This window comes from Haliotis cracherodii, unplaced genomic scaffold (assembly GCF_022045235.1).
Source record: "Haliotis cracherodii isolate W230 unplaced genomic scaffold, xgHalCrac1.p SCAF_16, whole genome shotgun sequence".
NCBI classification, from domain to species: domain Eukaryota; kingdom Metazoa; phylum Mollusca; class Gastropoda; order Lepetellida; family Haliotidae; genus Haliotis; species Haliotis cracherodii.
In genome coordinates, this window is record NW_027266271.1 from 18,819,422 (window position 1) to 18,836,446 (window position 17,025).

Genomic DNA, 17,025 nt, shown 5'->3' on the forward strand with positions numbered 1-17,025 from the left:
CGGAATTCCACAAATATTTTGGCATCCAATGGAAAGGTAAATTTTATAAGTGGATAGTTTTACCGTTGGGGTTGCCATTTGCTCCCAAATGTGAACATGGCATGTCAAGTTTTTGTTCAGATAAAACTGCTCTTGTGAAATCCGGTATATCTGCGTCAAGGAAGAAATCATAAGCTGGGTCTGGTTGTTTTTGTGTGGACTTTTTTACCAAGTGGCCAAGTAATCCTGGCCTTGATAAACAGCGTTTGAAACTTATTGCGATATTGACCTTTTGCGCATTTAAGGCTCTCTGATGTTGCCAAAATGTGGAAACTAACTCTAAAAACGCGCACGTCTTGATCACATTTCCTCCAAACCTGACGCGAATTCTGGTTTGCTCGCGCCGTTTCATCTCATTCTGGCCATCAAGGGGTGGTGGGTTTCCTTGTCGGTGTGGACGAAAGGACTGGTTAACCAGCTTTCGGTCATCTACTCTGCACGCAACTATAAGATTCGTACAGAATTTGTGCACTGAGTAGGGCTCATATTTTGACATCCGTGATTTATATACGGAATCATTTCATTATTTGACTGAAACGAAAAACACTTTATTTTTCACAGCAAGGCGGGCGTATGTATTCACATGTGATGGGGGAACGCAATGCATGCACACCCGTGGTGTATTCACGTTGATCGTTTTCAGTATTAATACCTGTTCTATATCAGTTCATACAGACTGAACCGTCTTGTGGTCTAGTGGATGAAGGTCGGTGTTTCGATCCCCGGCCGCGTCATGCTTATAGTCCGGACTAGTACAAGCAGACACACACACGTGCATGCACTAATCTTAAACGCGACGAAGTGACACTCCATTTCACCTCGCCATTCAGACTGAATGTAGAACAACTGAATATTCGTCAAAAGTAGTTCATTTAATACAAAGCACAATGGTAATAAACACTGAATACATAATATTCAGATAATCAAGAGTTACAGATTGATTTGGATTTTTAGAAATACACAAATAAATTATTGCTTCTTAAAGTCATTTGCCTAAACTCAGATACTCATCTCAGCGAATTTTATATCATTTATTTTTAAGGAATGAGATAGATTTTTAAGATCAGGAATTGTCTTCACGGGTTTATAACCAAGAAGAGTATAAACCTCTCCACATTTGGCATCTATAGCCTGAGCTGCCCGTAGTCCTATACTCGTCCGCCATTTATTGGCCGCGACTGACGCATTTGACTTGACCAAACAGGTCACACAATTTGTGTCCTTCTTACCGGACAACGTCCTGTCGTAGACGAATTGACGCGCTTCCTTCGTGAACGTCAAGTCTGCAAACTGATACAAATCTTCTGCTATATGTAATGGGTGTTCGGCCATAGTTTCGTATCTCACTAACTTTATCCGCCTTGGATATGTCCGAGCTAGGTTGGCTGTGGTACCTAAATCCTCGTGTATTCTTGCACAAAACATTTCTGCATATTTTTGTAAGTGGCTCCATTGGAAATACTTTAACCTCACATATTGTGATAAAATTGATGCTCTAGGATCGCGAACTAGATGTATTATTTTCAAATCCGGGTACTTCTGCATTAGTGGAGAAACCAGTCTTAAAGGCAAACGAACTACTTTCTGTGAATTAATCCGCCTTGATCGACAGAGATCTTTGAGATCAGGTAAACAGGCAACAATTCCGTTCACGCCAGGATTCCGTTGAGTACACTTGAAATATGCTTTAGTTGTTTTGCTTTCCTGCATGTGGAATTGCGTAAGGGTGTCAAGATCGATATTTTCAAAGGAGCAGTTCCATATTTCCTCAACAGTTTTAATTGCATTCTTTTCAAAATTGTTGTTGTCCTTGAAGAGCCTGAAACAAGAAACATGGACGTTATTAATGTTTGTTTGTTTGTTGATTAACGTCGAACACAGCAATATTCCAGCTATATGAAGGCAGTCTGTAAATAATCGAGTCAGGACCAGACAATCAAGTGATTGACATCATGAGCATCGATCCACGCAATTGGGATACGATGACATATATCAACCAAGTCCAATCCTGTTAGACGCCTCTCACGACATGGGTTGCTGAAGACAGATTCTAACCCTGATCTTCATGGGGAGGTAGCGTTGGTGAATGATATGTTGATAGAAAATTGAAAAATGAAGCCAGCTTTAATTAGATACCCATGATCTCCAGTAAGGTGGTCTAACTTTGGTTGTTGGTGGTCTATAGCCTTGTTTTAATTGATAGGACTTAATCTCTTATTACTATATGTTTTTAAAGGAAATTATGATCTAGTTTGTTTTATTAAAAAAACTGTGGTATAACTTACTATTTTACTGTCCTTTGTTGGCAGATATTTTAGATTAAATACCTAGTTCACATCGCTATATGGCTGGAATATTGCCGATGCGATGTAAAATTTAACTCACTCACTTTAATTAGATACATATAAGTTCACCCATTCTGAGGAGGTGGTATACAATTAAGAGGGATTTGATGGACAGTTGTAGGAGGAGAATCCAACATGTCATGTATATACCATGTATATTGAAGCAGTTGTTATCCATAATATTCCCTGTCATATATATATATATCAATCTTCTACATGCCTATGAAGACACTGAAAGTAGGACCACGTTTGCATAGCATCATATTCCAGAGGCAAGGGTGTTAACTGACCATTATAGTCCATTATATATTTTGGCTGGACTAACGAGTCTATACACAGTCAAATCAAAATCGCGTAACGAAATTGACATCCGGTTCGTAAACTGACGTGCAGATTTCGGTCGATTGCAGGATTTGAAAAGCAATCAAACTGTCAATTTAGTCTTAACATATACTAATCTTTTCACGTTTTTAATCAAGGTGCTCACGTGTTTCGATGCACTTCGCGAAGTAAGACCCGTTGTATTACAATAAAGAGCATAATCATAGATCAGATCGTCTTTACTGTGTGCCATTTCAAGCAAGTGATATGAGAGGTGGAATCTGATTGGTCAACAGGAGGAGCATAGAAGGGACATAACTCGTAAAAGATACTGATGGCGCTACGATCGAGCCCAGAAATTTAAGCCTAGTTTGGCAAGGTTGGAAAATGGACTTTTACAGTCAGTTGACTCTCTTGCCTCGGGAAGATGCAATATTATGGGAAAAGCATTTTACTATGGCAATGTTATTACAATAATTCAAATGGTACCGATGTTTTGCCCTGTGGAATAGTGTGTTAAAAACGCTTACTCTGACTGCTGATTGAAGAATTTCAAGGGGAGTTTGGAGTGTCGCCACTTTTCATAGATCATAAGCAGAGGCTCAAATACGTAGAAGACGTCGTCACTAGACTGTATTATCGCCCCTGTCAAGGTGGAACCACTGCGAAGATACGTAGATATAAGAAGTCGGGTGCGGTTCGGGTAGATCCGTGACGGCCTCGGGTCGATCCGTGACGGCCTCGGGTCGAAGAACTCCGCTGAATAAATAAAAGGTTACTTGATTAATCATTAAATATAACTTCACTGTGTGGAGTTGCGGTCCTTACTCGTGCCAGAATCCAATGATCGTGGATTTGAATTCGACCTGATCATTATTTGCAGGTTTTTTTTCTGCAGCATTGTCCTCCAACAAAGTGGTAAAAGTCGGAGACCTGCATCACTTCGAGCTTTCCTCCCACATTAAGCTGACACGCCGTTATATAACTGAAATACAGTTCAAAGCTTCGCAAAACCATGTCATTTAGTCTATCTCTCTGCCCTAAATTGACCTTGGATGCCATGTGAGATTTCCATGGTGTCGGTTGATGTAAATATGTATCAACTTTCGTCGAAACAAATCATAAAGTGTGAGTGAGTTGAACGCCGCTTTTAACAGTATTCCAGTTATATCACCCAAGGGACGCAACTCTGCACAGCGAATCGCGGCGCCTTAGACGACTGGGCCACCCGAAAACATTCATAAAGAAAAGTCGGTATGAACTTACTTGTGGGGGTAAGTCGTTGGTGATTCATGACAGTTATACCCATTGTCGTCAGAGTCAATGCGCACAACAACCAGAAAAATCGGGACGTGTGCAGCATCTTCATCCATTGACAAACAGACCATGGATCACGTAGTGCGGATCCTTTGTCCAGAGTCATCTGAATTAAAAACATATTTTATTAAACTTTATAAACTCGACCCACTGAGAGATTCATGACAGTTATACCCATTGTCGTCAGGGTCAATGCGCACAACAACCAGAACCATCGGGACGTGTGCAGCATCTTCATCCATTGACAAACAGACCATGGATCACGTAGTGCGGATCCTTTATTAAACTTAATAAACTCGACCCACTGACTGACATCCAGAAATAGATGCTCATAAGTCACATGATTTATCTGAAGCAAATTATACATGTCAGACGAGATTTCAAAAGAAGTTAATACAGCATGATTTAACGGGCAGTTTGGACACTTTGTCCGTCCAAGGGTTTCGTCTTGAGCAGACAGTTGTTAGGCAAGGCAGACACATGCGCATTAATGTTTGAATAACATTTTTTTGTTCACGCCTATAAACTGAAAATAATGTATGTTTTAGCCGTCGTCATTATATACTACTCACGCATGTTGGTTTATTCATGAAGGTGAGGTGAGGTGAAATGGGGTTTAACGTCGCGTCCAAGATTATTGCACTTATATAGCGTGTGTGTGTGTGTGTGTGTGTGTGTGTGTGTGTGTGTGTGTGTGTGTGTGTGTGTGTGTGTGTGTGTGGTTGCTTGTACTAGTCCGGACTGATGCCGATTTATAGTGCTAGCTCACTGAGATACCATGCCGCAGTTTAACATGAATACCCCACTCAGACACAGTATACTGCCTCCGAGCCGACCAGTCCTTGCTTTAGCCCCTTAATGCCGAGCGCCAGACAGGGTAACAACAAGTACCATCTTCTAACGTCTTTTGGGTATGACGCGGCCGGGGATCGAACACCGGACCTTTGTCAGAAGGTCCACTCATTAATATTCATGACACCGGAATTGGGTGATCGGGGCATGCTTCTTTCATCGACATAATAAATGTTTTGATATGTGAGTTGACCTTATGGACCCACTTGCACCAAGCGGTCTTAGCGCTAAGACTATCGTAAGCCTATGTTTAAGTATTGGAGATACGATAATCTTAGCGCTAAGATCACTTTGTGCAAGTGGGCCCTGGTTCTGACTTGCGTCTTTTTGACGAAAGCGTTGGGTATACAAGCTTCTAACTTCTACAAGTAAGATTACGTGTTTGATTTAGAAACATGTATGTAGTTGGGCATGCCTGTTGGTCAGAATTAAGTAAGCGGTAATCCCTTGTACATTTGCATTTGGCTGTGTCGAAGTTGTGTGAATGTTATTGTGATTTGAAACTTTTGATTGACCAAACGGAAGTGCCTTACTAAACTCAGTAATAAGTGTAGGGTTCTGCAAATAAACTGAAACGATAGGTTTCGTTTAACACTATGTTGGATTGTCCTGGCTGGCGTACCTGTCTGCGCGTACCCGCAATGGAACCAGTTATGATGCTACAACCTCCAATCGTAGTTCACAATATTGTTCTTTACAATGATTTTTTAAGCTAAAATAAATCCAATCTTTGCAGTAGTATTGTATTTGTTTGAAACACCCTCGCGATTCTATTGCGATACCACGTGAAGTGAGGTGCTCAGAGGTTTAACGTCGAGTTCAAGGTTATTGCACATGTGTTTGCGTGGCTGCTTGTACTGGTCCGGACTAATGCCCTCAGAGATACCAGGACGCAGTTTTACAAATACATCCACTCTGACACAGTGGTGGTGGTGGTGAGTATGGTTTTACGCCGCTTTTAGCAATATTCCAGCAATATCACGGCGGGGGACACCAGAAATGGGCTACCCGACCGCCCCTCTGACACAGTAGACTGATACCGAGCGCCACACAGGATAACAACAAAATACAATCGTGTAAGGCGGAAGGAGATCCAACGACCTTCCGCTCTCAGATCAAAATCAGATCCAGGGCTAAACAGTGATTTGAGGACAGCTTTTTCAAGCTTCACGGCAATTGTTTCAAACTGTCGATTTCCATTCCAGAATACGCTTTGAAAAATATTTTGACAAATTTCACGATTTAAAATTTGAAAAACAAAAGAACATTCGGGAATGTATAAGAGATGGCATAGATTGTATGTCTTTTCCGTTCAAATGTTTAGCCAGTTGAAGCGAGAGGATGATTTGGACGGATTCAGATTCAGAGACGTCCCGTATTAAACCTTTTCGAGGTTGCATTATTATAAAACATATTCCGACTGTCGCGTTTCTAATTTGGTAAGCGAAGCTCTGATTGGTCGGATGAAAGGGCGTTCTGACGTGACCTGTCATGGGATGCATGTCCTCGGTTCTTTGTTTAGCGGTTGTGAGAATTATAAGATCTGATTTTGAGATTGGGTGTGACAGGGCGGGCTTATTCTTACAGCTAATAGGGGTTTATACAAATAAGACCGGCCAAGTCTTATCCTCTCGGTTGATCGACAACTATGGAATCCTAGAAGGGAAGGCGCTGTCGCCCTTTCAAAAACAAGCAAAAAACTGTTGAGATTAACCCCAAAGCGATAAATGTGACATATTCTAACCTTGTCGCTCACAATAGTATTCAAAGCGCAGCAATGCGACAAATGGACACACTAACGTTGTCGCTAAAGAAAAAGAAAAAGAAATTACCCCCATCAATTGATTATATAATATGCTTGATTTTCAATTAAAAATCTTATAGCACCAAAAGAATACAACCACGTGGTTTTATTTTCTATATATAATTAGATTTAAAACTTAAAGTTAAACAAATAATTCGCATAATACACAACTGCTAAATGGTTTCTTAAACATCTTTGAAAATCAATAAATTTGCTTTTTTTTCGGCACATGGTAGGGGGCATGTGGTTGCAAATTCATTTTACACCTCACTTTCCATTTAACAAATTTATTTTTTCACAAATTTACCCAGTTACAGACTATTTTTTACGAAATGTTGCAGGAATGAGTGATGGTTAAATAGACATGATCAAATTTAACAACATAATTTTCAATTTCCAATGACATAAGAAGACAAACTTGGTATACTTTCTTTTGCCCCTCAATTTATGATAATATTCATCACCAAAAAAATAAATATTGACCCTCAATTTATGATAATATTTATCCCCCCCCCCCCCCCCCCCAAAAAAAAAAAGAAAGAAAAAAAGAAAGAAAAAAAAGAAGTATTCTTTCACTGAGGTTAAAAATACATATACAAATATATATTTACAGTCTATTTGCAATCTTGAAAGCTGGATATATGTAAATATGACATTGTATGGTGGCCGAGAGCGGACATCACTTTCTCGCGATAACACTAGTCAAGAAAGCGATTCCCTGGGTGAAAACGGGTTCCCGGTGTTTCGCACGCTTCGCAGTTTCAACGATTATGATGACCGGGCTGACGCCAAAGTCTGCCTGCTACTGCCTCGGATTTTATAATACATAACGTCTTTTTCTGTCTGCTAATTCATTTGGTTAGCGTGTCCACAACTTATGTCACCTCAGTAACAACACTGAATATGTCTTCAGGCATTTATATTGTGCGGCACAGGACTGAGGGAAGCTGGTGTTTACTTCCCAATAGATGTTAGTAAATAAACTCTAGTTACCTATTGTTAACTGTTATTTTTATCATTCACAATGGCAAGATCAAAGGTCGTTTCACACATTCAACAATGTATGCAATGTTGTTACTTTTGTAGGATTAACAGAAATAACAGAAACAATATATGTATACAACGGCTTAGAATCACAAGATACATAGATGAACGTGGCAAACATCAGCCAATGAAAACAGTTGTTACTCCCATACAGGTTTGTTTTGGAAGCCGATTACGGAGCACTTCTATTTGGACATTTATGTACTTTCTACGAATATTATGAATTTTTCTCTCTCGGAAATAAATATTATCATTTTGAGCACTTTACTTGCCCTTTACGTCGGAATGAATGTCTCGGCAATACATGTTTCAATATATTCTTTCTGTAGATCTATAATTAATTGTAAACATTCCATAATTGAAAGTAAACATTAGCAGAGCCTGCGGTTGACCATTAAGCTCCTTTTTATTTACCCAGATCTTGTGTTATTGAGTGGGTTGGTCGGGCACGAGCCTCTCTGCTTTGCGAGTTGATTCCCAAATGGCGGCTTGACAGAAACATTGAAATTAACTTTGTATGAACAGAATAGGTCGGCGTGGACGTGAATACAGCTAATGTACATATACAAAGGGCGTTTGTGTCTTTGGACAAGTGCAAGAATGTGTCCACATTAGCATACGGGGATAAAACTGAGTCAACGTTACAAATCTAATATATCTCAACCGTGTAGAAATCCAGTGGGATCAGGAAGAAATTTATGACCATGCTTCATAATGCTCTATCTTTTAGTATATACTAAACATATTTTACGACTTTTTCTGAAAGCATCCAAGGCCTTATATTAGTTAAGCGTTCAAAACCTGGTGTGGTATGTGGAGGACATGTTTTTTTCCAGGTGAAAAGGTGACTTGCCTTGGCATGTGTTTGTGACAGGTGCTACAAGTTGGGAAGAATACGTTCGCCTTTTCGCGAACACCCGTTGTCATTACTGTTTGAGAGTGATTCATGAACATATACTTATAATATAGGGGGAACTGTGCAAAGGACTCAGGTTTTAGCGGAGATGTATATTATGATTATGGGAGTGTTTGATCGTTTTTACTATTATGATTAAGGAAAGCGTTGTCCCTTTTACTATTATGATCAAGGAAAATGTTTTGTCCCTTTTACTGTTATGATTAAGGGAGGCGTTTTGTCCCTTTTAATTTTATGATGAAGGAAAGCGTTTTGTCCCTTTTACTATTATGATCAAGGAAAGCGTTTTGTCCCTTTTACTGTTATGATTAAGGAAAACGTTGTCCCTTTTACTATTATGATTAAGGAAAGCGTTTTGTCCATTTTACTATTATGATTAAGGAAAGCGTTGTCCCTTTTACTAAGATTAAGAAAAGCGTTTTGTCCATTTTACTATTATGATTAAGGAAAGCCTTTTGTCCCTTTTACTATCTTGATTAAGGAAAGCGTTGTCCCTATTACTGTTCTGATTAAGGGAAGCGTTTTGTCAATTTTACTATTATGATGAAGGAAAGCGTTTTGTACCTTTTGCTATTATGATCGAAGAAAGTGTTTTGTCGCTTTGATCATAATGATTATGTTTTTCAAATCTGGCAGTAAAACCATTCCCCTATCACCCACCATTCATTTCAACCGCAACCCCAAACCAGTTGTATTACATCATCATTAATCCAGCTGCATTCATAAGGTGGAACAATATATTTTTATAAAAAAATATATATACAAACTCTAGATGACGTTCTGACCGAAACTATCCTCATTTCCTAACGCAGAAGTGTTATTTCGACGTTACAGTTCTTCATGAAAAATCTAGCTTGTTTCAAAATATGTTTGAGCGAGAAATCGAACATGGCTTTTCGGGGTGACGAACACGCACGTTAACCACTGGGCCACCCCTTCGCCTCGTATGGAGAGATGTGGCTATGCGACGTAAAATGCTCACTTCATGTATCGAGCAAGCAGTAGCGTCATTCACTTGTTCCAAGAGCTGCGTTAGTATGGGACTGAGTAACAAATAATGTTTATTCCGTTATCCGAGAAAAAATATTGTTAAAGGTCATTCTCGTAACCCGCAGAGCACGAGGAACCAGTCGCCGAGTGCGTTGACATTGAGGCGTACAAGGATGTGGAATCCTTACATCCTGAGCTCGAGACGAATCCGCCCTGATTGCGATACTTGGACTGTCAGCATCATATCTTTTCTCATGTGTTTTACCATCTACCCAGGCAAGAGAGTTAACTGAACTAGGATGGAATTCCTGGGCTCGGTCGTAGCGCCACCAGTGGCTATTACGAGTTATGTCCCTTCTTAGCCTCTCCTATGGACCAATCAAATTCCACCTTTCGTATCACTTGCATTTGCTTCAAACAAAATGGCGGTGCCCAGTCAGGACGATCTGATCGATAATCAAGATCTATAGTGATAAAACGGGTCTTACATTGTGAAATATATCAAATCACGTGCGAATTTTGATTAAAAACATGAAAAGATTTGGAAAATATCTGCTGACAACGAGTTGACGGTGCACATGCTTTGCAAATCCTGCAATCGACCAAAATCTGCACGACAGTTTACGAACCGGATTTCGATTTCGTTGTGCGATTTTGATTGGACTATTCATAGACTCGTTAGTCCAGCCAAAATATAACTCCCTAATACCAGCCTAGTTCGGCAAGGGTGGTAACTGGACTTTTATAGTCAGTTAACGCCCTTGCCTAGGGAAGTTGGCATTGTGGGCACCAAAGGTTACCATTGTATTTAGTTGGTTGTTACCTTGTAATAGATATTTATGCAAATTCTGTAAGAGGCGGGTGCTACTCGCTGGGTTTAGCCTCTTCGCGAACACCTGGTGTCATTAGTGATTTTCAGTGATCCATTCATATACTTTTGACAGCTAGTTTTTTCGTTTTATGGATGTGTCGTCGGATAAGCGAGACTGGGTATCCTCTGGTTTTACATTTACCCGATCCTTCTGCCGGTAGACTAAAGTCAAAATTCCTAACAAACTCAGTAGCATTTATGAATTATGCAGAATCAACTTCAAAAGACATGCTTAGGCCAGGAGATTACAACAGCCCCTCCCCTCCCCTCCCCCAGCAACCCCCCCCCCCCCCCCCCCATGCCATACGGAAGTGTTCAGTTATGGTGTTAGTTTTGCAAGAACAAGTTGATATTTTTATAGAGATCCCAGTAGATTATGACATCTGCCAAACGTCACAACTGTCATATGCTGCCTGTTCACTGCCAACATCAGCGAGTGTAACTGCGGACACAGCCTTACCGACGTTACGTTCTCGACGATCTTATCATGCTAATTACTATAACCTGTAGTTCATTCCTATCCTGAGTTGCATACTAATACTTGCCGTTACATGAGACCAGATGGAACTCTATGTTAAGTAATAATCTATCATGTAGTAATGCTACCAACATGTAATAGCGATTATGAAAACAAAATAGACAAATCTATTTCCATAGTCATATCGGGGTTGAGGCCCAAGAATTTATTGTTAACAGTTCTCGGTGTAAATCCAGGGGGATTTCGCCTGTTAGGGCCTGCAGTGAGGTAAGCGAGGTGCTCTGTTGTGGGCGAGTGATTATCTAAAGTGCTTGGTATTGGATTGAGTTTAGGTTATCGTCCAGTGTTGTGTTTAGGGTATTGTATATTGGGCATCCATAGTCTATTTTGGGCTAATGTGTATAATGATAGTAGGGTCTCTTTGAAGACCACCCAGCTGGAACCTGTCAGGCAGCGTAGTGTATGTAGGTCTTTACTGCATCTATTTTATTAGGTTTTTGATGTGAGGATCCCCGGTTAGATGTTCATCAACGATTAGTCCTAGAAATTTGGTCTGTTTTTGTAAATTTATAGGATTATTGTTTAGTTGTAGTTTGGGGGTGTTTGCGCGCAAATGTTTGTTTTTCAAAACTATCCCTGTGTTTTTTTCGGAATTTAGTGAGAAACCTCATTTATTTGCCCATATTTGTATTTTGTTTATTTCCTTCGGCAATAATATTTGTGCCATATTTATGCTTCTAGTGCGGATCCAGAGGGCTCCGTCATCTGCGTATTTAGACGTTTGAACTTTATTTGAAAATCCCTCGAATAGCTCGTTTATCATAATGTTGAAAAGTGTTGGGCTTAGAATGCTGCCTTGGGGTGTGCCATTTTCTAGAGGACACTTGTCCGATAGCGTTTGGTCGATTCCCACGGTTATTTTGCATTTTTTTAGGAAGTCTTGAATATAGTTTATTATTAGGCCTTTGAGTTCTGCGTTATGGAGTTTTTGGATAAGTCCGTTATGCCATACCATATCGAAAGCTTTAGAGAAATCTAGAAATATGCCTACTGTATATTGTTTAGAAGGATAACTAGATAATTACCGATGGTGGAGTTCTCATTGTCTGGCTAACAGGCGATGCTCTGTGGTGGCTGGGGAGATGTTGCTCGCATGGAGTACAATCTGCGTCTCAGTGGCAAGATACTCACGCATTTATACCCGAGACAAAATGTCCACTGCTGAAAGCATGTCAATACCAACCCGTCTGTCCAGTTTGGAATCATTGACAATGCCTTATCACGTGTTGGTCAAATTATGTAAGCTTTGAAAAAGTGAGCGTAATCGGTCCCACCGGTGGCACCAGAGTGGAATAAATAGGGTGTCTACACTGTGCCGGCAGCTATTGTTAAGGGGAATTTAGAAAATTTACCGTGCTAATTTCCCAAAGGATTAAAATGGGGATTATCGTGCCGGCTGGTTCTGGTTCATTGGAGAGGGAGCATGGAACACAATTTTACTTATAATATAATTTATTTCACACGTATTCAATCATACTACACATATTGAACAAAATCAACAATAATTTTGTATATACAGTTTAAAGAAATGAAATTGACAGCATTAATACACAGTTACAATACAATTTACAACCCATTACAGTTTTTGTTCCAGAAACCAGGCACATTTTCAGACGACCAAGTTCGTGTTCAAGTTGGCGGTACTGCTTCTTTATGGGTCTTCATTACCACCCGATTGAAGTTGGCTTATTGTCACTTCAGTAATGGTTTGTTCTGATTAAATTAAACTGATGAATCGGAAGATGTTGGGGTGGTTGGTTGTCATTTTGTTTATTCTTGCAAACCACCCCTCTACGTGGTTAGTGGTTCTTGGACCCAAGATGTCGAAGTGGTTCCACATATTTCTACCCCGCACTCCCCTCTCGACCCACTTTGGCATTCGTGAATACTTTTCACCATACCTAGTTAGTGCCTGGCTGGTGTCGGCAGTTCAGCTCAGCATGACGACTACCGGTAATCCGAATTATCTTAATTAACCATAATTACAGTCAACTACGGTTATAACGAACACGCTTATAACGAACTAACGGATATAACGAACTAACTTTTAGTCCCGACTATATGCTGTAGTTATGTTGTATATATGCTTATAACGAATTACGGTTATAACGAACTAAAATTGGTAGTCCCTTTGAGTTCGTTATAACCGTAGTTTACTGTAATACGAATTTATCGATACAGTATGAACAAACCGGAATGGATAGGTCCAACTGACTAAAAAATGGTATCACATTTCACCATAGAAATTCTGTTTATAGAGATTTAATTGAACTATTTTAGCGTCACGTCGCAATAGTCGGAACGAAGAAAACAAATAAATGAAACGAATATTCATCTCAAGCACATGTTTTAGCATCCTATCTTTTGAAAAAATAGTTATGGTGTAAGAATACTCACAGCTGGTTTAGTAAACAATAAAACCATACATTTTTTTAATATCTTAAAGAAGGATAACTAAAACTGCATTTGTAAAATGATTGTTTTCCTTCACTTAGGTGCCTCAGCTGCGATTATTGAAACATACACGTATTAACATATAGGTTATTTGATTGATCTATATCGACGTTGATGAAGTGGAGAAAAGAGGATTACCTTAGTTGTTTTTTCTAGCGAAACAGGCCTGCATGACAAACACATCAACATCACAGGTCACGTGAGCCCGGGCACTGTTTACGTACAATATCATTCGGACGACTTCTGGTCTGTTCGGGAAGTCTCGGTGCAAAGGCGTCAAGTGGGTTAACTGACCCGATTCTGTTGAGCAGACATACATATGGCCCCGTCTCGGTGTCTGGCATTTAGATGTAAATAAATGAAACCCTTCACTTCCTGATGTACTTTCGACGTTTTGGAAATCTTTAAAATCTAAAGGCATTTATAAAAGTATCAGATGTGTTTTGTATAAAATTCTCCAGTCTCTAAAACATGATATGGTGTAAGGCATATATATCCCAATCGTGAAGCTGTTGAAATTAAAACTCCACTCTGACAGCAAAACGTGAAAGCGGCGGGAATTCAGCGTTTGTATATGTCGGCTTCTTTATCAACGACGGAATCATGGATACTGTTATTCCCTCCGAGATGTACACAGCATTGCCAGTGAGTTCCGATAGCGGCATGGGCGCGTCTTGTTGTCGGTGAATGGCCACTGATCGCTCGCGGACGCATGGTTTAGATTTGCCATGTGTGTGATATTACAATCATACCGTATTTATTCTGAACTACGTCCATTATGTCAACAATCGTGCATTGTTGGATGCTATGAACACGGTTTTTACATTCAGAGTGACTGAGTTAAATATACGTGTAATTCGCAAACACACATGTTTACTTTGTACCTACGTTAATGGAGAAATGGTTGCTTTCACTCCCGTTTTGCAAACATTGCAACATATGAATAGACTTGTACTAAATGAAACGTGTAAACGAGCATGGGTCAATACATTTTGTTCTTTAGGGTGTCTGGGTTGCCGAACTAGGCTTGTATTATGGAGTAACATTTTGGCTGGACTAACGAGTCTATGCATAGTCCAATCAAAATCGCACAACGAAATCGAAATCCGGTTCGTAAACCGTCGTGCAGATTTCGGTCGATTGCAGGATTTGCAAAGCATGTGCACTGCCAACTCGTTGTCAGCAGATCTTTTCAAAATCTTTTCATGTTTTTTTATCAAGGTGCTCGCGAGATTTAATGCACTTTGCGGTCTAAGGCCCGTTTTATCACAATATAGATCTTGATGATCGATCAGATCGTCTTGACTGGGCGCCGCCACTTTGTTTGAAGCAAATGCAAGTGAAACGAGAGGTGGAATCTGATTGGTCCATAGGTGAGGCATAGAAGGGGCATAACTCGCAATAGCCACTGGTTGCGCTACGATCGACACAAAGACACACTCTCGGGATAGTGCTAGAATATCGCAAGGATATTGCTGAAAGTGGCACAAGAATGATACCAGCTTCTATGTATTGCACTGCGTTAATTACGTTTTTCACAGATGTTTCCGCAATACAAATAACAGTATCGTTGATATATTCCACACGAATAGGGAGAGAAAAGGTGCACAATCTTTTAACGTCTTTTGGGTTTGATGTTCAACACATTTTATCGCACCTTTTTCTTCTTTTGAAAAGTAGACCTATTAATTTCTCGGGCGCATTTACCGGTGGATATACGCTTGCCTCAGGCATGGGAACACTTCACTCTTATTTCCGACAGAGGGCTGCAGGACAAGCCCTGTCAAAATACCCCTCCCCTGAAAACGCCGTGGGAACGTCTTGGCTACTGGTAACAATTGAATTAATAGTTCGCTCTGTGTTGTAGTTTTAGACGGGAACATATTTAGAATTCTTAATATTTGTTCAGAAGAATAAGAAGCATTTTGTCCCTATTGCAAACGCATTGTCCTGGCATGTCATGTATTGGAGTATATGGTATAAAAAAGATCATACAGTGATATATACACATGTATTAAGTTCCGTAATATTCTTTTATAATGTAGAACTATTCTAAAGAACATACATTTCTGCAAAATCGATTACACTGAACGATTTACTGTTAATTCTGCTGAAATTCGTTCCTCACAACAAATTTTTTTTTTACAGTTCAATGTGCAAGTAATGTATTGTTAACCAAATGACATCATTCAGTGATTAGTTTAAACATAGTTTATTCTCATAAAAAGGATTGGGCACAAGGTATCATAACTTAGAACGCCCTCTCCCATTCATTGAGCCATATAACGTAATTATCATCAAGGAATTTACGGCGCTGAAACCGAAATGTCAGCACTTTGTAAATAACAACAACCCTCATGAAAACAACAGAACTGTACTAGCGTATCAGATTGTAATTTTGAATTAAACCCTGTCCGTATGTTAACAGCAAAGAAATATGATATAATATTGCGGTGAAATACATACCCATTATGCATAATGAAAGTATGTCCTTCAGTACTGTAGTAGATCCACTCGGTGAGAATAAGTAACACTCGCATCTACATGGGAAAGCGTGCCATCTGCGTCCTGGTAGATCCTCTCCGTTTAATAACTAACACTCGCATCCACAGGCGAGATAGTAAACTCGCCGCTTTATGTTCTGAATGACAACAGCCCACACACTGATAAGAATCTGCGTAGGGCGTATGGTAATGTTGGAATGCTAGTGGGAATAATTCTCCTCGCCGCTGATTGTGCTGTAGACGGTGTATTAAATTGGTTTTATTTCCTCTTTAGGCCCCACTTAAACACTCATTAATGATGTGTTTCAAATATTGGCTGCTGATGATATTTAATGCTAAAGAACACCATACAGTAAACTACGGTTATAACGAACTCAAAGGGACCGCTAATTTTAGTTCTTTATAACCGCAGTTCGTTATAAGCGTGTTCGTTATAAACGTATTTTACTATATGTGAATGAGGCGGTGTTGTGCGTGTTTTCATGCTTGTATTTATTAGATTTGTTTGTTGTTGTTTAACGCAGCAATATTCCTACTATATTACTGCGGCCTCCCAACAATCTTGTTCAGACAAGATAAACCAAAGACTTCAGATAAACCAGAGATTTATAGTTCGAGTAACGTCCAATGCAGTCACCGAGCCTAATCACGTCATCCCCAGGTCACCTTTGATTCATGTGAGATCGCCCGAGTCTCAAGCTAGTTCTTTAAAGTAGGGTAAGAATAGCTTAGATTCAGATGACGTAGGGCAACTTGTGCGTTCCAACATTTATTACAGGAGCAGAGTCAATACACTTTTAGTTGATAAGTTTACAATGATTGCAATACACACATTACTACAGATATTAATTATCATAAATAATTACATCAGTTTAAGTTTAAGATAATTCGGATTAGCCGTCATGCTTTGCTGCATTGCAGACACCGACAGGCACTAATTAGCTCACATTTTGCAAACAATCCTGAAGTAGTTCTTAGAAGTTCTTGGACAGTTATTAACCCCGCGTGTCAGCCCTATGACATTCGCGAT

At 39.8% G+C, this 17,025-nt stretch overlaps 1 protein-coding gene across 2 annotated transcripts; it reads right to left on the reverse strand.

Annotated features, from left to right (window-relative positions):
- Window positions 1-1,008: 1,008 nt before the first annotated feature.
- On the reverse strand, window positions 1,009-16,163 carry LOC139463454 (carbohydrate sulfotransferase 3-like). Of its 2 annotated transcripts, none has more exons than XM_071244722.1 (4): window positions 15,958-16,163; window positions 3,972-4,128; window positions 3,236-3,464; window positions 1,009-1,858 (listed from the first exon to the last, which is right to left on the reverse strand). In XM_071244722.1, the coding sequence occupies exons 2-4, from the start codon at window positions 4,126-4,128 to the stop codon at window positions 1,039-1,041; spliced, it is 1,206 nt and encodes a 401-aa protein (XP_071100823.1). In that variant the 5' UTR covers window positions 15,958-16,163; the 3' UTR covers window positions 1,009-1,038. The 2 variants fall into 2 exon arrangements, with proteins under 2 accessions (XP_071100823.1, XP_071100822.1); XM_071244721.1 differs by lacking the exon at window positions 15,958-16,163 and adding an exon at window positions 13,630-13,685.
- Between the last annotated feature and the right edge of the window lie 862 nt (window positions 16,164-17,025).

Excerpts from the sequence above, each read along its gene's own strand:
- LOC139463454 (XM_071244721.1), bottom strand. The coding sequence starts at position 13,680 with ATGTTGATGTGTTTGTCATGCAGGCCTGTTTCGCTAGAAAAAACAACT. Across the intron at positions 4,129-13,629 it reads CGCTAGAAAAAACAACTAAG|ATGACTCTGGACAAAGGATC; the intron begins GTAATCCTCTTT and ends TTTTTAATTCAG. Across the intron at positions 3,465-3,971 it reads CCAACGACTTACCCCCACAA|CGGAGTTCTTCGACCCGAGG; the intron begins GTAAGTTCATAC and ends TTATTTATTCAG.